Source organism: Crotalus tigris, unplaced genomic scaffold, assembly GCF_016545835.1.
Source record: "Crotalus tigris isolate CLP2741 ecotype Arizona unplaced genomic scaffold, ASM1654583v1 scf7180000017683.1919423, whole genome shotgun sequence".
Lineage (NCBI taxonomy): Eukaryota > Metazoa > Chordata > Lepidosauria > Squamata > Viperidae > Crotalus > Crotalus tigris.
In genome coordinates this window covers 643484-664492 of record NW_024096563.1, presented here as the reverse complement: position 1 = coordinate 664492, position 21009 = coordinate 643484, and the positions used below count along the sequence as shown (strand labels likewise).

General features: G+C 44.1%; 1 protein-coding gene across 1 annotated transcript in view; it reads right to left on the bottom strand.

The window, feature by feature from the left end:
* Positions 1 to 21009, bottom strand: part of SEMA7A (semaphorin 7A (John Milton Hagen blood group)) — a 36958-nt gene that overhangs the window by 10412 nt on the left and 5537 nt on the right. The window contains exons 2-6 of the mRNA XM_039337553.1: positions 3894 to 4027; positions 3048 to 3092; positions 2480 to 2575; positions 2289 to 2373; positions 950 to 1060 (exon numbers count right to left, since the gene is read on the bottom strand). Of these exons, the coding sequence (XP_039193487.1) occupies positions 950 to 1060; positions 2289 to 2373; positions 2480 to 2575; positions 3048 to 3092; positions 3894 to 4027 (471 nt within the window). The remainder of the gene's footprint in view (positions 1 to 949; positions 1061 to 2288; positions 2374 to 2479; positions 2576 to 3047; positions 3093 to 3893; positions 4028 to 21009) is intronic.

The following is a 21009-nucleotide window of genomic DNA, read 5'->3' as shown; positions in this document are numbered from 1 at the left end:
AGATAAGTGTTTTTCCACCCGAGAAGACAGTTTAGCACTTCTGAAATCCAAGACCTTCTCCGAGCTTGGCCACCCCTCCCTTCTGTGTCCTTTGGGCTCTGTTACATCAAGGCTTAAAGGCCAAGTTCGCAACTAGAGGAACATCAACTCCCTGCAGTGAGGGAAGCCCAGCCAGTCACTTTTGTGCTGTTTGGAAAGGCCCCTGAGCTGGGAATGGAAAAGTCCACCAGAGGGACTGAGGGAAGGAACCTTGAATCATCTGAGGCTCATCCCCAGAGATTTCCAACTTTCAAGAACTCATCCTCCATGACGTTAATTACACAGCAGACACCTGGATGGTTCTTTCTTGTTCCCTCTAACTCCTCGGGGCAAGAGTTGTGTTTGTTTTAAGTCTTCCTCCATAAGCCCCAAAGCTCAATTTCTATTTGGTGGAGGCTGGAGAACCCCTGGTCTCTCTGCCTGTGAGAGAACCGAGTCTTGCAAACGGGGGAATCCAATTTCCCACAGAGAAGAGAAGATAAATCCCTTTTGAGGTTGGAGGCATCCTTGGCAAAGCCACTCTCTGAAGAGTTATGGTCGTAGCAACATTGATCTGCACCAGTTCTGGGTAGTTGGAGACAACCTATTTTAAGAAGGCCCCCACAATGCCCCATGATCTTCCAATGCAGGGCATCATGGGAAAATTGAAATGGTGGTCTTCAACCTCCTTGAAAAGGAGCTTCTGAGGACTTGATCAACCGGCTGAGCCAACTGGGTTTTTTTGACTAGCCATTCTGCCTTACAGCTAGCCCTCAAGGCAAGTCATGTTCTCACAGCATGTCTTGAAGGCAAAGCAGGAGCTAACTGCACACGTTGCCTTAATCCTCCTTGCCAGGCACTATAACCCTGTCAGATTTTTTGGCCAGGGTCAGAAAGTACAACACTGTGGCTCCAGAACTGCAACACTTACTCTTCATGACTGTGTCACTGGTGTAAAGTTCAGCGGCTCCTCGGACCCGCCGGAAACGAGGAATCCGTCCATTGGATTGGTATTTCCGGATAGTCGAATAGATGTCATTGCCTGTAAGACGAGAAAGAAGATGAGGAAGAAACTGAAAGAATTTCTCACCCAACCAATTCCCAAAAGAGTTCTCACAAGGAAGATATGTAATTTCCCCCGGGGATTCCATCATGGGGATTGTGCAACGAGAAATGTCTACAACGAGCCTTCCCAACAGAAGGACGCGCCCTTCAAGAGGGAACTTGGATTCCAGAAATAAGAAAGATATAAACCAGGGCTTTTCAACCTTTTCACCCATTGTACCACTTTTAGGATATGGCAATATTCGAGTACCACCAGTCGCCTAGCAAGGGGTCAAAAATTTGATGATTAAAAAAAAAGGGAAAAAGTGATAAAGTACAGTTAGTCCTCGATTTACAACAGTTCATTTAGTGACTGTTTGAAGTTACAATGGCACTGAAGAAAGTGCCCTCCAAGCCACAGCCGAGCAAAACACCTGCCTGCCCGCCCAGCCGCGCTCTTCCTCCTGTCCGAGGTTTTCATTGTTGTGAGCATTTCTGTTGAGGATTGGCAGTGGGGGTGGGATGGGGGTGTTTGGTTTTTATTCCCCCCGTCTGCTGAGTGATTGCAGCAGGTTTTGGTCACTTCACATGACCCCAAGACACTGTGACTGTCATAAATATGAATCAGTTGCCAAGCATCTGAATGTAAATCACAAGACCCTGGAGAGGCTGCAACATTCCAGCTGATCGGCGCTTCTTCTGGGCTCAGCAGAAGTGCCAGGATCAGCGCCGAGCTCCAGTTGGAGCCTGGCGCTGATCCTGGTGCTTCCACTGAGCCCTGAAAGCCCTGAAGAAGTGCAAATCAGCTGGAGCTTGGCGCTGATCCTGGCGGTTCCACTGAGCCCTGACAGCCCTGCAGCTCCAGCCGTCTCTTGCTCAGGCTTGTGCAGTGCTGTCACTGGTTCAGCTCATTCCCCTCCCCTGCTACCACTTTTCTAGGATGTTCGCGTACCACCTGCCAGGTGCCAATGTACCACAAGTGGTACCCATACCACTGGTTGAAAAGCCCTGATATAGAAGACTTAAATACTTAAATTATTTAAATATTTAAATTTAAATATTTCAATACTTACAAAATTAAAAGGGGGTCCCAAAGCCACCCCAAGATCTTTTATAACATCATGGGGATTGTAAAACTAACTCTAGAGTGAATTTGGAAGAACAAATGATCTGGAGAAGTTCACTGGTGGATTCCTAACGATGAGCTTTGACTTCATCAGACTTACCATCAATGAGGACGAGGGAATTTTTATCAAGGCCAAAAGGAGCTAAGCTCTGGGCACCCATCCCTGGCTCTTTCTTCCCATCGACCTGCAGAGGACAGGAAAGAAGGTCAAGGATGATCTCCTCAAGTCTCATTTTGCAACTTTCCACCAAGGCCACACAAAAGGGAAGAAGAGGCAACCACGGGCCCTACCCAGTTCCAGCAGGTGGGCTTGCAGGCGTTGGTGCCACAAATCAACACCTTGTCCTGGTACTTCTCGATGAAGGTGAGATAATTGGTGGCCTCCTCCTGGAAAAGAAATGAAGAAAAGATGAAGGTGAAGAAAAGGAAGGAGGAGGAGGAAGAGGAGGAACGGAGGGAAGGAAAGAAGGAAAGAAAGAAGAGAGGGAGGGAGGAAGGAAGGAAGGAAAGAAGAAAGGAAAGAAGGGAGGAAGGAAAGAAGGAAGGAAGGAAGGAAGGAAAGAAAGAAGGAAAAAAAGGAGGGAGGGGGGAAGGGAGGAAGGAAGAAAGGAAGGAATGAAAGGAGGAAAGAAAGGAGGGAGGGAGAAAGGAAGGAAAAAAGGAAAGAAAGAAGGGGGGAGGAAGGAAGGAAGGAAGGAAAGAAAGGAAGGAGGGAGGAGGGAGGAAGGAAGGAAGGAAAGAAGGAAAAAGGGAGGGGGGAGGGAAGGAAGGAAGGAAGGAAGGAAGGAAGGAAGGAAGGAAGGAAGGAAGGAAGGAAGGAAGGAAGGAAGGAAGGAAGGAACTATTAATCCAAACTTACGGGATTTTCACACAGGGGCCTGGATTTATCTGCATCAAAACGTTCCTGTACAAAAGAGAAATGGGGAAGAAATAAGACAAGAAACAATGAAATGGAAAGTAATCAAGGAGAGAAGCAACCTAGAACTAAGAAGAAATCTCCTGACAGTGAGGACAATTAACCAGTGGAACAACCTGCCTCCAGAAGTTGTGGGTGTTCCAACACTGGAGGTTTTTAAGAAGAGATTGGACAACCATTTGTCTGGAATGGTGTAGGGTCTCCTGCTTGGATTAGAACAGGGCCCCCCGAACCCCCGATCCATGGACCGGTACTGGTCTGTGGCATGCCAGCAACCGGGCCGCACAAACCAGCAAAGCCCCATCCGTGAGATGCAGGCAGCACACAAAACCACACACTCTCCAGTCCGTGGAAAAACCTTTCTCCAGGGCATTGGTCCCTGATGTCCCAAAGGTTGGGGAACTCTGGATTAGAAGACCTTGTAGGTCTCTTCCCACTCTGTCATTCTGTTCTGTTCTGGCTAGCAGGCCTACCAAAGGGGTGCACTCCATTCTGCAACAGCTTTCTGCAGGTACTAAAAATTTCCACCCCGGTTGAAAACATAACAACTCATCTCTTGTTGCTGCGGCAGTGCAATTAGCTACCAACACCTTGCCGTTTTCTAAATCAATCCCAGGGGAAGAGATGGTTCAGAGATGGGGAAAAAAGGAAGTCACTCATAATTGTCAAGGGATAAGAAGTGTTTTCCAGAATCCAGCACCTCTGGGGAAGGCTGGATCAGAGAACTTTGCAACTCTCAAGCTAACACTTGGATGATCAACTTCGCCATCCCTTTCCCAGCCTCCTTACCACGTGGCTGGTGGAGTCCTCCAAATTGTAAACGTAAAGCTTGTTTTCTGCTCCCACGAACAGGGAAGAAGAGCCCTTTTCGTGGTAGAGGGTGATGTGTTTCTCCGTGGTATTAAACTGGAACTTTTTCCCACCTATGAAAGAGGGGGGGGGGAAAGGGAAAATTCAGGACTGAGCCCAGATTGAGGAAAGCATTGAAGCATTTCATTCAAAGCAAAACTCAAAGGTGATGATAGAAACACTCAGACTGATCTGTGACTCATGAACATCTGGTTTTTCTAGGAGCTTTAAATCAACAGTCTCTTTCTTGACCAATTTACGCTGTACTGTATAAATAATATATACATCCAGCAGACTATGGGAATCCCCCCCCCCTTCTGTTTTTCCATTGTGAAGGGGTTGATTTCACAGGACTGCTTCGATATTTCAAACATCCCGGTTCTGGATATTTCTTTGTTTTATTCATTGGATTTTTTATCTCACTTTTATTACCTTATAAGCAATTCAAAGAGGCCAACGTACCTAATGCTTCCTCCTCCTTCTCCTTTCCCCATAACAACAACCCTGTGAGATAGGTTCAGCTGAGAGAGAGGGATTGGGCCAAAGTCACCCAGTCAGTTTTCGTGGCTAAGAAAGGACTAGAGCTTACCGTCTCCTTGTGATTGGCCCAAAGTCACCCAGCTGGCTTTCATTCCTAAGGTGGAACTAGAACTCACAGATTCCTAGAACTCACAGATTGGTCCAAAGTCACCCAGTCAGCTTTCATGCCGAAGGCAGGACTAGAACTCACTGTCTCCTGGTGATTGGGCCAAAGCCAGCCAGCTGGTTTTCATGCCAAAGGCAGGATTAGAACTCACCGTCTCCTGGTGATTGATCCAAAGTCACCCAGCTGGCTTTTATGTCAAAGGCAGGACTAGAACTCACCATCTCCTGGTTTTTAGGCCAGCACCTTAACCACTAAGCTGGTGGTGTAATATTGAAGGCATCAGGACAGAAACCAGAAGACTGTGAATTCTAGACACCAAGTTAGCTGGGTAATCTTGGGCCAGTCACACCCTCTCAGCCCTAGGCAGGAGGCAACAGCAAACTGAAATCTGGCCAAGAAAACTGCCAGTTGTTGAGAGCGAACCCTGATTTGAAAGCACCTCCTCCAAAAAAATATAGGTACAATCAGCACACATGGATCAATGATACACCCACGCCTTCCTTTGGTCCCTCTGCCATGTGAGGCATTTCCAAACTGTTGACACGAGAACATGACCCAGGAAAGCTTCCCGCGTCAAATTAGCAAGCCGTCCGCCTCTCTCTTTCTCACTTCCTCTAATGCTACCCCAAGCTGCTTCGTCTTCTGATCTTAGATTGCGAACTGCTCCCCCCACACTGCAGAGAGCAGGTTCCACCTGCAGAATCCACCTTAATTGTTCAGATTGACCGTAACTCTTTCTCCGTTGCTTTGCTAGCTCTCCCCTCCACACAGTGCTCAGGAATTGTCCAGATTGTGAGGAGGGGAGTGAGGGAGAGAAAAGGAGTGGGGAAAAAAAAGAGAGAGAGAGAGGACGGACAAAGCCATTTGCTCCAGGATGGAACACCGTTTCCCACAGTGTTTTTTTTTCTTCTCCTTGATCCAGCTCTCTGGGAAAAGCCAACCTACACACACACACACACACACACACACACACACACACACACACACACAGAAAGAGAACTGGATTTAAAGCCAAGGACCACACCTAACCACGCCACTTGCAGGGGGAGTTAACAAGGAGTTAGATAATAATACAGCTCCCTTGTAAACATCTGCTGACCTTCAATCACCCAGCCTAGTTTGGTTTCTACAGATGACCCCGATCACATCTGTGGGAGGGAAGGAAACAAGCTTTTCTTTGTTCCCGCTTCTCAGCCCCGCTGCCTGAGTTTAGACATCTCCCTCTGCCCTGTTGGATTTTGGCTATGGTTGCTCTCGTTCATTCAGCCCGACCTGAGCCCAGGGTGAGGAGAGCAGCGAAGCTGTGTAGCCCACCTGCAGCCAACAGGTGGGCAGGTGGACGTCCACCAAAGCCTTCTCACAAGGAGGCGCCCAGATGAAACAATAGATAATCAGGCTGGGATAGCCTCTCCTACTCTCAACTTTGTCCATCCAGTTTGGCAACAGGATGAGATAAGAAGTCAGGCATCTAAAATATAGGTTGCTGATTGACTGGGGAATCAGAGATACAGTGAAGGCATCACAACATCTCATTTGCTAAATAATTTGGCTTTTGACTCTCTCTCTCTTGTTTTTTTTTTTGGGAGGTATTGTGTCATGATCTCAAGGGACACAAACAAAGTCTTCTCTTGGGCCTTCTGAGTCACCCGTGATGACTAAAGCAGGGAATCCTCTGTGTAACCATCCAAGGTGGAAGGTAATCTCTCAGCCTGGGTCCCTCAAGGCCTCTGAGCTCTTCTGCTTAAAGCAGATCAACAAACAACTTTGGGGCATCTGGCATCGGACAGATGCTTTGTTGTCAAGAGGGTAGAAAAGCCAGCAGCAAGGGGGGAGGGGTGTCTCCTTTTCAAAGCAGGTGCTGCCTTCTCTTACCCCCAGCCCACAGCGGGGGGGGGGGCAGATGATGTCTTTCAGACCTTGGAGCTGAAGGAAGCTGAACTGCAACACAAAAAAGCATCTTCAGGAGATCAGGAGATATAACCCTTGGATTATATAATCCTTGGGAATGTGGCAAAGATCTAAAAGAAGAACACAACATCTTTGCAAGACTTGGTCGCAGTCTGCCATAGGTGGATCAGCTGCAGTTCTACCTGGCTGATGCTCAGAAACGAAATACGCTGAGATTTACTCTTAAAATTGACATCTGTCCTTGTAGGGCATATTTTGCCCCCTGACCAAAATTCCTCAACCTTCTTGGGGTTTGAAGTTGACTTAGGGTGAGCTACCGAAATTAGCATTTTGATCTGAGGATCATTTTCAACCTCCATAATCCAAAAATCCCCGGGTGCTTTGAGTGACAGGTGCTTAAGTATATAATTCATGCTACTAAATTCTGTCCAACCAAGTGTTTAGTCAGTGGAACAGGCTTGCCTTCAGAAGTTGTGGGTGCTTCATCATTGGAGGCTTTTAAGAAGAGACTTGTCTCAATTTGTATAGGGCAGTGATGGCGAACCTTTTAGAGACCAAGTGCCCAAACTGTAACCCAAAACCCACTTATGCATCATCGGGTGCCAGGTGGGTGTGGTCGATTGGGTGGGCATGGCTGCGACGGTAACAACAGACTGGGTGGGACTAAAAAGTTCAATCAATCAATTCCAACTTTGCAAGATCTTTTTTTTTTCTGCGAGAAGTTTAAATTGACTGATTGATTGAACCTTTTTTTTTTTTTTTGCACACGGCAGCAGAGGCCTAAAGCGAAAAGGTTTTATAAAACCCAGCTGAAGGCCTAGGACTGGGGCGACGGCACACGTGCCCACAGAGAGGGCTCTGAGTGCCACCTCTGGCCCCCGTGCCATAGGTTCGCCACCACTGGGTTAGGGTCTCAAGTGGACTAGAAGACCTCCAAGGTCCCTTCCAGGTCTATTCTGATTGATTGAAATGGTTATAAGTTGAGGACAACCAGTTATGTCTCCACTGCTGTGGCTGTCTCTGGCTCGTACAAACGAAGGTGCAATGTTTGCAAAGCACAGCTTTCTGCTTTGCTCTGCAGTTCGGGCTGATGTCCGGCTGAAAACACTGTCCAGCTGCTGAAGGAGGGGATGTCATGAAACACACCCACACCTGATGCATGAAGTGTTTGCCACGTGCCAGAGGCACATTTTCCAGCATCGTGATCTACACAGAAGCCAAAGGTTAAAGAACACACAGCGTCAGCTGGTCAAAACCTCCCTGTTCAGCAAAGCAGAAAGCCAGGGCTTGTTGCAGAAAGAATGCTTACAAAGCTTTTATTAATTCTTAGCCTCTCGGGTGCATTCCGGACATTGGTTTCCTTTCCTAAAACAGCCAGCTCTGCCCAGTTCCCCATAATTGTGTTCAGTCACTGCTTTTTAAAAAAATAAAAAATAAATAAATCCGAGTGTCACCCAGACTTCTCCGAGTCTGCCAACTCTGATCTAAGACAGCCGGTTAAGAATCCTGACCTTTGACTTGGACAAGTTTAGCAAAAGCCATCATATTTTAATCAAGCCCAGCACATTCCTCCAATTCAGCATGTTTACACCACAGCCCTTCCATGCGCCATTTGAAACATTTTCCCTCAACAGAGCATCAATTCATGCAAAGGAATAGGTCTGGCTTGGAGCCCACATATGCCAGTTATCAACAAAACCACAAGTGGAGTGGACCAGGAGTACCTTCAGCTTCTGAGCTGAGAAAGGCAAGAAACTGCAAGAAACGATTTCTCATTTTTCCTGTGTTCAATTTTGCAGATGGTCTACGAGACGCCCTTTGTGAGTTGTTTAGTGCCCCCCAAGATGTTTGGTACCTGATGCCCAGTTGCAGCTGCCCGTGAGAGCATTGTTCTGTCGAATGGGGAGGTCTTCAACAAAGGAGAAGAGGAAGGGAAGGGGGAGAGGAGGGGGGAGAGAAGGGGGAGAGAAGAGGGAGGAGAAGGAGAAGGAGAAGGGAGAAAGTGAAGGAGAATGGAGAAGGAGGAGAAGAGAGAGAAGGGAGAAGGAGAAGGGAGAAGGGAGAAGAAGGAGAAGGAAGAAAAGAGAGAAGGAACCAGAACAGCCAAGGACTGTTTATTAGACTGGGAGGTCTTAAAACAGTGGTTCTCAACCTGTGGGTCGGGACCCCATTTGGGGTCGAACGACCATTTCACGGGGGTCGCCAAACAACGCAGTCCTCCATTTTTTCCCCCTTTTCCTTAGCTGTGCTACTCCCTTTTATTCTATTGGCTTTTGAAAGCAATAGAATAGACTCTCTTGAATAGAGTCTAATTCTATTGGCTTTCAAAAGCCAATAGGAATTGTCCAGGCTGTCTCTGCCCTGCTGAGCCCGCCAAAAGTCCCATTCTGCAAACGGTGCTGCACCAGTTGAGTAGTCCTCGACTTAGGACCGGTTGAGTAGTCCTGTCTACCACTGTCTTAAAAAAAGATATTTGAAGAACACAAGATCAACCACGCCTGCATTGTTCCTAAAAAAAATCCCTGCCTAGATGTGTCCAGGAAGCCATGAGGCAATGTCACAGTTTCCGGAGGGACACAATAAGTTTATTTTAAAAGCATGCACACACACACATAAACACAAAATTCAAATCACTGCCAAATTCAGCTCTGCATCTGCTGGTGCTCTCCACCATCTGCTCAGACCTTCCGTTAGTGATCTTTAAAAATTTAAAGCTGGGAACCGTTGTGGTTGCCTCCTTAATGCACCTGCTCGAAAAGACCCGGGAGAAGAAGAGCTGATGGGGGATGAGAAAGTACAGCATCTGCTCTGAGTAAAGGAAAACCACGATGAGTGGAGAACAAGCTGTCAACTGTCCTCTGCCAGCTGCTGACAAACTCCAGACACAGAAGGAACAGGTGACCATCAAACTTTAATGCAAAGAAAAAGTCAGCACTGGGAGTGGAATTGCTGCCAGTGCCTTACATGATTTTAATAGTAGTAGTAAAGTTGGAAGGGACCTTGGAGGTCATCTAGTCCAGTGGTTCTTAACCTTTTTGAACAAATAGCCTCCTTGAACCAATGAGGAAGTTGTCATCGCCCCCCTCCCCCAACATAACCTCTCAATCACAACATAGGAAATAATTCTTCCATTTATGCAAACACTTTTTTTGTTTTCTTTAAAATTGTCATCAGGACATATCGATGCAAATAATTTATTTCCAGTCTTTTTCCCATATCTCCCATATTCTGACCGATGGCACGCCACTTCATGCGCATTGTATCTTCATGCAATGCGCATGAAGATAAGCGATGCGTCTTCACATATGTACGGCGTTCTGTACTGAAGCTAGCTGGAGGAACATTTGAAAACACAATTCAATTGGATCTGATGTTTTTTGTACGACAGATATACAGCGATTCACTGTACGAAAAAGTCTCAAAAGTGTCCCCAAAACTTCTCGCTCCATCACCCCATATCGCCCCCTTTTCATTCCTTCGCCCCCGCATCACCCCTTTTCGTTCCATTGCCCCCCTGAAAAATGAAATTGCCCCCTGGGGGGCATTATCGCCCAGGTTAAGAACCACTGATCTAGTCCAACCCCCTGCTCAGGCCGGAAACCCTACACCATTTCGGATAAATGACTGTCTGGTCTCTTCTTAAAAACGTCCAGTGTTGGAGCATTTACTGCTTCTGGAGGCAGGCTGTTCCACTGATTAGTTGTTCTCACTGTCAGGAAGACAGTGCCCGCCCTCCAACCCCACCCCAATCAGCAAGCCAGCACCCGGTCCGTATAGATAAAAGCCGTAGTTCAATTTCCGCCTTTGCCCCCTCCAGACGCATCAGCGCAGCCTCCGAAGCTCCAGCTGTCCTCTCTGGCAGCAGGGGCTTGACATAAGCCACGTTTGAAGGAAAATACTAGGAAAAAAGTACTTCAGGGACTAAAGCAGGGAGAGAGAGAGAGTGAGAGAGACAGAGGAAAGGTTAACTTAGACCTCTATCTCAATGTCCTTATGCAGATTCACACACTTTTGTAAGCCACCTTTTGCTGAATGATGTTTTGTTGGGAAAAAAAACCACAATTAGCACTCATCTGAGCCAAGAACCAGGTATCTCAACATGATCAAATTTTAAAAACGTAAAGGGTAAAAATTTCCCCTGTCTGGTCATGCCTGGCTCCAGGGGGTGTGCATATCTCCGTTTCTTGGCCGAGAGAGCCAGCGTTGTTTGAAGACATTTTCCAAGGTTGTGTGGCCGGCATGGCTATACACCAAAGGTGCACAGAACACTGTTACCTTCCCACGGGAGTGGTACCTATTTGTCTACTTGCATTTGCATGCTTTCAAGCTGCTAGATGAGCAGGAGCTGGAGCAAGGAACGGGAGTTCACCCCGTCGCACAGCGCTCAGGTCTCGAACTGCCAACCATCCAGCTAATAAGCCCAGCATCTTAACTGCTAGACCACCTCATCCCCTTTTTGTAGAATGTATGCTACACAAAGCCAGAACTTTCTCTGTAGGACACAAATAAACTTCTGGACACTTTTAGCCTTGGCTTTATTACTACGGTTGCCCCCACGCCTTGTGACCACCCATGCTCTCTTGGGTGAATGTGAAGAAGCTGAGTGGTTTGCCTTGGTGGGCACCATTACTCATGCGGAAAATGGAAAAACAACAATGCCCTTGAAGGGAGAATACAGCTTTTTCCTTCCAACCTGACAGTCAGCCAAAAGTTAGTCAGAGCTGGAATGGATGAGCTTACAAGGCTCTTTCCGAAGAATTGTGGTCAAGATTTGCTGGCTGCCAGGAGTCTAAGAGTCACTGATGGGTGGCGCAACCAAGCCCAGAAGGAGATAAAGAAAACATTGTCCTGTTGTGGAAAAGGGAAGTATTTTCATTCCTGGAAAGGTTCTTTGGGAGAATTTTTCTTTCCTCTGAAGAAGGGCAGAGTGTTTCCTCCCCCCTTTCAAAATCAGGAAATTAAATTTTCTTTTTGAAGCAAAATCGTAGGCCTTGTCTCCAGTCACTGAGGTCAAGGTTTCTTAATTTTAGCAACTTAAACAGGTTTGGTGGACTGGAATGATGTAGGGAGCTGAAGCCCGCACTTTTTAAAGTTGTTGAGGTTGAGAAATGCTGATTTAGAGAGTGGCACGAACAACCTTTGTTGGCTTAATCCAGAGGTCCACCTAATTCAGCATCCTGTCTCCTACAGTGGTCTTCTGGAAGCCCACAAGATAGCCCAAGAAGGACCTGTCAGGCATTAGACATTTCAACAAACAAGCATTATTTGGGTACCTCCGAGTGGGGTTTCCAGGTTGTTTTATTAGCCATAAAGCAGGACAAGAAGCAATGGATGGAAACTCATCAAGGAGAGAAGCAACCTAGAACTAAGGAGAAACTTCCTGACAGAACAATGAACCAGTGGAACAACCTGCCTCCAGAAGTGGTGAATGCTCCAACACTGGAAGTTTTTAAGAAGAGACTGGACAGCCATTTGTCCGAAATGGTATAGGGTTTCCTGCTTGAGCAGGGGGTTGGACTAGAAGACCTCCAAGTTCCCTTCCAACTTTATCATCATCATCATTATCATCATCATCATCATTATTATTATTATCTTCACTTTCCTGTCAAAACTCAGGGCTGCATTATTAAGGGAAAAAATACAGTTATTTATGTTTCTACTTGGAAACCACTTCTGGACTTTGTGCTTGAGGAAGAAAAAAAAATGAAAGTTTGATTGTGGGTTTTACCGATTAGATAGGTTTCTGGTTTTAAAAGCGGCTAGTTGATACTAATACATATAAGTAAAAAGTTGAAGTTTGATGCTATTATCTTATTTTGCTGCACCAAAGGGAATCAGAAGTCAATTCCTTTTCTTTCTTCCCCCCCTCTTTCCCTACAACTTTTCGCTTCCCTTCTCCCTCCCCTATTTTCCTACAATTTTCTTTTGTATTTTCTATTATAAACTAATAAAAAAAATCTCACGGCAGCATTCATCATCTTCTTTCCTCCAATTCTTTCTTGGACCTCTGATCCAGGTTCAAGTTTTGTAAGAAAGGGAGAAAAACATTCTCCATTTCTATTAAGATGTCTGGGCGGTGGGGTTCCACCACCAACACAGTGTTGCAAGGCTGACACAGCACACCGATCTAAAATTAAAATATGTGGTCAAGACCACACCGCTGGCTAGACACGTAGACTATCTTTCTGATGAGAACTGTGTTTATTGAGGGAGAAAGTCAACAACCAGCTCGGAGAAGCTGCTAAACAACTTCAGAAATATTTGTTCATGTTCTGGTGCTTCTCAATTCTCAAGGATACTGTGGTGTTGACCGTCAGGCAGCTGCAATTTTCTATGTAAATAGTATGGTTTATACTATTATAAACGGTCCCATTTGCAAATAGTAGGATTGCTGCCCCTATGCCATTTCTAAAGAAGGGCTGATCAGGAGATTCAACGCATACCTCCTCTTGCATTAAAGTGAGATACTGGCTATAGCACAAGATATATGGTTAGCCCTCAACTTAACAACAGCACATTTAGGGACCATTCAAAATTACAACGGCATTGAAAAAAGTGACTTAGGACCGTTTTTCACACTTACACACTGCAGCATCCCCAGGGTCACGCGATTTACATTTGAACCAGTAGTGGGATTCAGCCGGTTCGCACCACTTTGGCAAAACCGGTAGCTAATTTTTTTATTGCCCAGGCCCAGAATGGACTTCCAGAAGTGGCATCCACACAGAGAACCGGTTGTTCAGATATTTGAATCCCACCGCTGATCATATCTATCTATCTATCTATCTATCTATCTATCTATCTATCTATCTATCTATCCATCCATCCATCCATCCATCCATCCAACCATCCATCCATCCATCCATCCATCTATCCATCCATCCAGTGGTGGGATTCAGCCAGTTCGTACCACTTCAGCAGAACCGGTAGCTAATTTTTTGTTTCCCGGGCCCAGAATGGACTTCCAGAAGCAGCATCCACACAGAGAACCGGTTGTTCAGATATTTGAATCCCACCGCTGATCATATCTATCTATCTATCTATCTATCTATCTATCTATCTATCTATCTATCCATCCATCCATCCATCCATCCATCCATCCATCTATCTATCCATCCATCCAGTGGTGGGATTCAGCCAGTTCGTACCACTTCAGCAGAACTGGTAGCTAAATTTTTGTTGCCCAGGCCCAGAATGGACTTCCAGAAGCAGCATCCACACAGAGAAGCAGTTGTTCACATATTTTAATCCCACCACTGATTTGGATGCTTGGCAACTGGCTCACATTTATGATGGTTGCAATATCCCTGGGTCACGTGATCCCTTTTTGCAATTCACTTTTTCAATGCTGAAAAAGCATTGAGCAAAACTCACTTAACAAATATTTCACTTAGCAACCAACGTAAGTTGAGGACGACCTGTATTATACAGATGCAAGAATTTCTTTGAAGACTTTAATTTTCTTTAAAGGTATTTATATCATACTGATGTAGGCTGTGACCTGGGAAAACTCAAGCAATAAATTGCAATACCTTTCAATGTGCACCAACTTGTGCTTGACTCCACCCAATCTGTTCAATCTAATTATTGACCTTAATTCGGTTTGTGTGTTTGCACAACGTACCAAGCCTTAACCCAACCAAACATTTAGCATCAGGTGTCAATTACACCACTGCCCAGAGGCAGTTACATAAGAGAAACATTTTCTGTTACAATTAGTTCATTCAGGTCAAGGACTAAAGCTTCTTGAAGTTATCTTCAGCCAAACTAAAGAAATACATTTTAAAAAAACACATATTTAACCACGCATGACCTGTTTCCCAAGAGACAGGGTAGGGAAAAAAGTCTTTAAAACTGAAAGAAGAAACATGTTTTCCAACTTTTCTTTTAAAATAAGGAACACAACGATCATCATCCGTTGTGCATCAAAGTTGCTTTGTTATTCACAAAGTTGAGAATGTTCTTGTTTCGTTTTGAACCGAATAAAATTATTTCCTTTAAAAGGCAACATTTGGAGCAAGATAAGAACCAGAACAAACAAGGGAAGAAAATCTCTCTTATCCTTTGAAAAACAATTATATATAAAACAAGGTGTTAAATGTTGCTGAGGCATGATTTTTCCTTTAAAAAAAAAGTCTACAGCCAAAATATTACAGCATATTCTGAGTAAACAACATTGTTCATCAATGTTTTAATTGGCAAAATTCACAAATCACCCTAAATTAACATCAAATTATATAGTGTCTGGATTCAAATGATTCAGCCATACTAAGGCACGGTTGCTTACCCTCAATGTGCTGAATAACAACAACCTAAGCCATGAGCCATGTTTTGCAAACTATGATGGCCAGGTTCTTGAAACATTCTAAGATATAAACTGAGCAAAACTACTGCTTAATACAATGTGTTAACCTAGTCTGGGCTGTTCAGCAAAACAGGTAAGCAAGCCATGGTTAGCATGAAGGGTGAAGCAAGCTATTGCACAGAGGACCACAGATGTCATAAAAAAATAGAAGAAAGAAGGAAAGTTAGTCAGTTGAGACTTTGGGAATGGAGAAAGACTTCAGCATCCCATCTCATCAATAGCAGTGAGCATTATTTAACTCAAAATGGAAAGGGCATATTTTGAGAAAGAACTAGAGGAAATTGACTAATCAAAGAAGAAAGTAAAAAAAAATAAAAGCTATCTTGAGTCAAACTCTATTTCTGTTCACCAACATGGACATATCTGTGCAATCTTCTTGGTGTGATATAGGAAGTAACAGGGGCAATGCTACAGGCTTAGCATCTTAGAAACATTGCTTGTTTCATCTTTGTCATCAGGGAATGAACCTTTGCAATGTCTGCAGCATTTTGTTTTTAATTAGCACTGGCGATATGGGCTCTCTACTATGTTTCTCAATTTAAATGATGTTCCTATCAGAACGTTTCTCAATATATACAGGATCTCAATTTGTGGTTACATTTTGCAATAACCTTCATGGCGATACTGTATATATGCAATACTAAAAAAAACAAATAAAACTCAGCTAGGAAGTGCAGTTCTGGTTCCAACTCCATTTAGTTTAGAAGGCCAAGAATAGATGCTTAAAAATTGAGGTTGATGTTAAACATTCCCTGTCACATACTTTGTTGGTTTTTGGTGTTTTTCTTATTGTTTTGATTTGCTTCCACAACTAAACTCCTTTGAGGATTTAGACACGGTTTATTCTTGTAAGGATAATGAAACATGAAAAAATATAGGATTTTGCAGACAGTTAACATAGGAAAAGTCTTTTACCAAACATCTCAAAACAGGCCCACTTATCTTTACAAATCATCTCTGCCCAATCAACATTTTGTTGTTCTCTAGTTGCTAAGTTGTATCCGACTTTTCACAGTCCCATGGATCATAATATGCCAGCTGCCCCCATCCCCCACTTTCTCCCTGAGATTGCCCAATCTCATGCCCAGTGTGCCAGTGACATTATCTAACCATCTCATCCTCTGCTGTCCCCTTCTTCTTTTGCCTTCCATCTTTCCCAACATCAGGGTGTTTTCCAATGAGCCCTCTCTTCACATTTGGTGGCCAAAGTATTTGAGCTTCAGTATCTGTCCTTCCAAAGAACAGTCAGGGTTGATTTCCTTTAGGGTTGACTGATGTGATCTCCTTTCAGTCCAAGGATCTCTCAAGAATCTTAATAATAATAATAGTAGTAGTAAAGTTGGAAGGGACCTTGGAGGTCATCTAGTCCAACCCCCTGCTCGGGCAGGAAACCCTACACCATTTCGGACAAATGGCTGTCCAGTCTCTTCTTAAAAACTTCCAGTGTTGGAGCATTTACTGCTTCTGGAGGCAGGCTTTTCCACTGATTAATTGTTCTCACTGTCAGGAAGTTTCTCCTTAGTTCTAGGTTGCTTCTCTCCTTGATTAGTTTCCACCCGTTGCTTCTTGTCCTGCCTTCAGGTGCTTTGGAAAATAGCTTAATTCCCTCTTCTTTATGGCAGCCCCTGAGATATTGGAATACTGCTATCATGTCCCCCCTTGTCCTTCTCTTCGTTAAACTAGACATACCCAATTCTCGCAACCGTTCCTTATATGTTTTAGCCTCCAGTCCCCTAATCATCTTTGTTGCTCTTCTCTGTACTCTTTCTAAAGTCTCAACATCTTTTTTACATCGTGGTGACCAAAACTGGATGCAGTATTCCAAGTGTGGCCTTACCAAGGCATTGAAGAGTGGTAAGCCAAGGTCAAATGCTGGAATGAACAAGCTTTTCAAAAGGACCCTATTACGTCAACCAGGACTTGACCAGGACCCTATGCTTTTATTATTTATTTTGGGGGTGTTTTAACTGTTCTCCTGTTTTTTAATGGTTTTTATCATTTTAGAACGGTAAGCCACACAGAGTCACTTGGTTGAGTTGGGCGGCTATAGAAACCGAACAGATCCATAAATAAATTAGGGAATGGAACAAGTTTGAGGAAGCAAACTTATCAAGCCCAGAAGTTCCTAGAAAACCAACAGTATCATGGACATCTGGAGATGCCCCAATTTCTTAGCTATCTTGCCAACCACAAGTCAACTATGTTCAGCCAACATTAGTCATGGTGATCAACTGACTCTTTGTGTTTAGTCATGATTCAGCGCGCGTGTGTGTATCTCTTACACAGATTTCTTCTTCTGCACATAGATATTCTGCTCTATACCCTAACTAGAAAGTACGGTAGATCCTAGAACTGGTGAAGAGTTTCTCCATTTCTCCTGCTCCACATGTGACTCGTTGGTCATGTGGGTTTAATTACTCGCAAAACAGCCTTTCATTAGAGATTAAGGTTACTGTGGCCTTAACCGCCCAGCTCTTTCTAGAAATCGGGTGATCAAATCTAGGTTAGAGAAGAATTTTGGTCAACACCACACGCTGCTGTCTTTGAGTCAGGTCTGAAAGGAGAATGGGCTTTGTCAAAGTCTGCAAACTCTCCTAGGATGGAATACCTTACCAGGTTGTTGTTGTGGATTTGTTGTTGTGGGTATCTGGGCATAGGGGGGATTCAGTGAAGCTCAGTTCTTGCATACAAGTAATCCTCAAATTACAACCACAATGACTCTCAGCAATTTTGCCCCCAAACCGGTGTTTGGGTGATTTAAAACTCTAATAAATAACATGAGTTGGGGGGGGGAGTATTTATAGATCAAATTAGTAATTGACAAACTCACTCAGCAAGTTTATCTCGACAAACACAACCCCTTACATTATTATGAATCATTCTCTCTCTCTTTCTCTCGCTTTCTCTCTGTCACACACATACATATACGTATGTATGTAGAGGAAAAGAGACAATACTATTTATTTCCTGCCACATCAGGAAATAAACACCCTTGTTACATGATGAAATACAGCACAAAAGAAAAATCATGATCATAAAAGGCTTGAACCAAAGTTGCTTCAGCAGGAAGCCAAGATGCCAAATATAGCGACATATGTAAATTGATCAAGGTTGCATCTACAGTGCCAATAGGGCATTTTTCTATATGAGAGTCTGAGCTATACCAAGTTAGAGAAATACAAGTTTTGGAAGACTTCTCGTTTTCAGTCTCAACTTTTTCTAGAACTTCAGAAAGGTGGATTCCAGCCCTTTTATAATTTCTTCCAGGCATCTCTCTTCTTCAAAATCAGATAGGGGAAATAGAATGTATTTTAGCAGAATTTCCTCTGATCTGGTGTTTTCCAGGAGTTGGAACTCTGAGGAGACCCAACTATCATGATCCACCTGGAACAGGATTATAGGAGTGCTTGTCCATAGCATCTAGAGCAGTGTTTCTCAACCTTGACAATTTTAAGACATGTGGACTTCAACTCCCAGAATTCCACAGCCAGCAATGCTGGCTGTGGAATTCTGGGAGTTGAAATCCACATGCCTTAAAATTGTCAAGGTTGAGAAACACTGATCTAGAGAACTGTTACTCAACCTTGATAACTTCAAGGTGTGTGGACTTCAACTCCCAGAATTCCTTAGCCAGCCATTCTGGGGAGTTGAAGTTCACACATCTTAAGGCATGCCAACTGGGACTGTCTAGGACAGGGGTCAGCATGCCTGGCTGACGAATTCTGGGACTTGAAGTCCACAAGTCATAAAAGGGCCAAGTTTGAAGACCCCTGGTTTAGGACAATGGTTGTCAACCTTTTCTTCCTCACGGACCCCCTTTGAATATTTTTTGTGGCCACAGATCATGGCCACGGACCACCAAGGCTTAACTCAAGATTTAAATTGTAACATTTCTTCAAGGCTTCATGGATCCCCTGTGACAACATTGTAGCCCCTCCCCGGGGTCCATGGACCACAAGTTGAGAACCACCAGTTTAGGATTTGAAGTCCACACAATCTTAAAGTTGCCAAAATTAAGAAACACTAATCTAAACAAGTTACCTCTGTGAGACATGGCTGGATCTGGGATCAGTTTGTTTAACTGCATGAGAAGTAGTGTTCACACACACCCAGGGTTCATTTACACTTTAGTCTTAGTTCAGGCACTTCCCTGGAGATACAGATTGTCAAATAATTCCACTTTGCAAACCATAAGGTGTAAGTGGTTGGACGACCCGTCTGAAGTTACATCAAATAAACATTTCTACTAAAGATGGGATCGTATCCAACAGTGTTGGATTGTGGAAGAACTTTCTTTGCAAAGTCAAGATTAGCACACCTTGACTTTGGACTTTTCTTTGTGTATTTTATCACAGTGCAGAAGTTTTATTTTTTTCTCAAAGAGTGAGCACAGGCCAGCATTGGAGAAGGACTGAGGGGAAAAATATAACTTCAGAACCAATCACTAAGAAATACTTTGTAGCATTGTAGCTCTTTTATATTTACTCATTCATTATGCATTCTTTTCCTCCAGAAGCTCTTTGAGTAAAGAAAAAGCAGAAGATCAAAGGCTGTGTGCTAAATTGCAGGATAAACGTGGGCAGGAAAGGTTTAGAGAAATGGCCATGCTGGGGTCGGGAGAATCACCTTCACCCTTTGAGAAGGAGGTTGAAATAGAACATAGTTTAAACTTTGAGCCATAAAGATAACATGGGACAGCCTCACTCTCCTCGGAATTTTTCATAAGGGGAATTCAGAGAAGATAGAAGATCAGGAAGATAACGAAGTAGGAGAAAAGGTAAAAAGAGGAGGGAGGTTCTGGATCTCTGCAAACTGGTCAGGCAGGAGTAGTGCATGAAAGATGGACACCCCCACAGAGGTGAAGCAATCCCAGTTAGCCTTTGACCCATTCAAAAGCACTGGTTCACTTGTAACACCCACAGTCTAATGGATGGTTTCGTCCTCAGTGTTTCTCAAGCTCATCCACTTGAAGAGGGATGGACTTCAGCGCCCAGCATTGGGACTTCAACTCCCAGAATTCCTCTCCCCACCAGCAAGCTGGCTGGGGGAATTCTGGGAGTTGAAGTCCACCCATCTTCAAGTGGCTGAGCTTGAGAAACATTGACCTACCGTACATAAATAGGTAAGTAAGTAGGTAGATAGATAGATAGATAGATAGATAGATAGATAGATGATAGACTAATGATAGATAGATAGAGATAGATAGATAGATAGATAGATAGATAGACAGACAAGCAGACGGATGGACAGACAGACAGACGATAGACTAAAGATAGATAGATAGATAGATAGATAGATAGATAGATAGATAGATAGATAGATAGATAGACAGATGGATAGACAGACAGATGGACAGACAGACAGATAGACTAATGATAGATAGATAGATAGATAGATAGATAGACAGACAGACAGACAGACATGATAGATAAATAGACAGATGATAGATAGATAGATAGATAGATAGATAGATAGATAGATAGACTGATGATAGATATAGATAGACTGATGATAGATATAGATAGACTGATGATAGATAAAATAGACAGACAAACAAACAAACAAACAAATAAATAAAATATTTTTACACTCCCTTAAGACCACAGAGTCCTTTCTGAATTCTTTGCATGTTTATCTCACTAACTGGATTCACACACCCACACACCAAGTCAGGCTAGAGGAATGCTTGCGGGTGGCTTTGGGTGGTGGCGATTCACGCTTTCTTCCCATTGCATCACGGATCAGGGCTTGCAATATTTGAGGCTACCCAACCAAAGGATCGATACTGCATGCAACTCGCAACTGATTCGTATTTACGACAGTTGCAGCGTCTCCCGGCATCACGCGATCCCCCTTCTGTGCCCTTCTGCCGAGCGAAGTCAACGGGGGAAGCCAGATTCACAGAAGGACCGATTGACTAACTTAAAAACTGCAATGGCTCACTTAACAACCGTGACGAGAAAGGTCATAAAATGGGGCAAAACCCGCTTAACAACATCGATGTTGGGCTCCATCGGGGTTGTAAGCGAAGGACTTTCTATAAATCACCTTACTGGTGGTGTGGTGATTATTTTTTAAAAGGGTCATTATAATCACAACGATGTCCATGTTTTATTCAGGAAATATCCCAGGGGGGC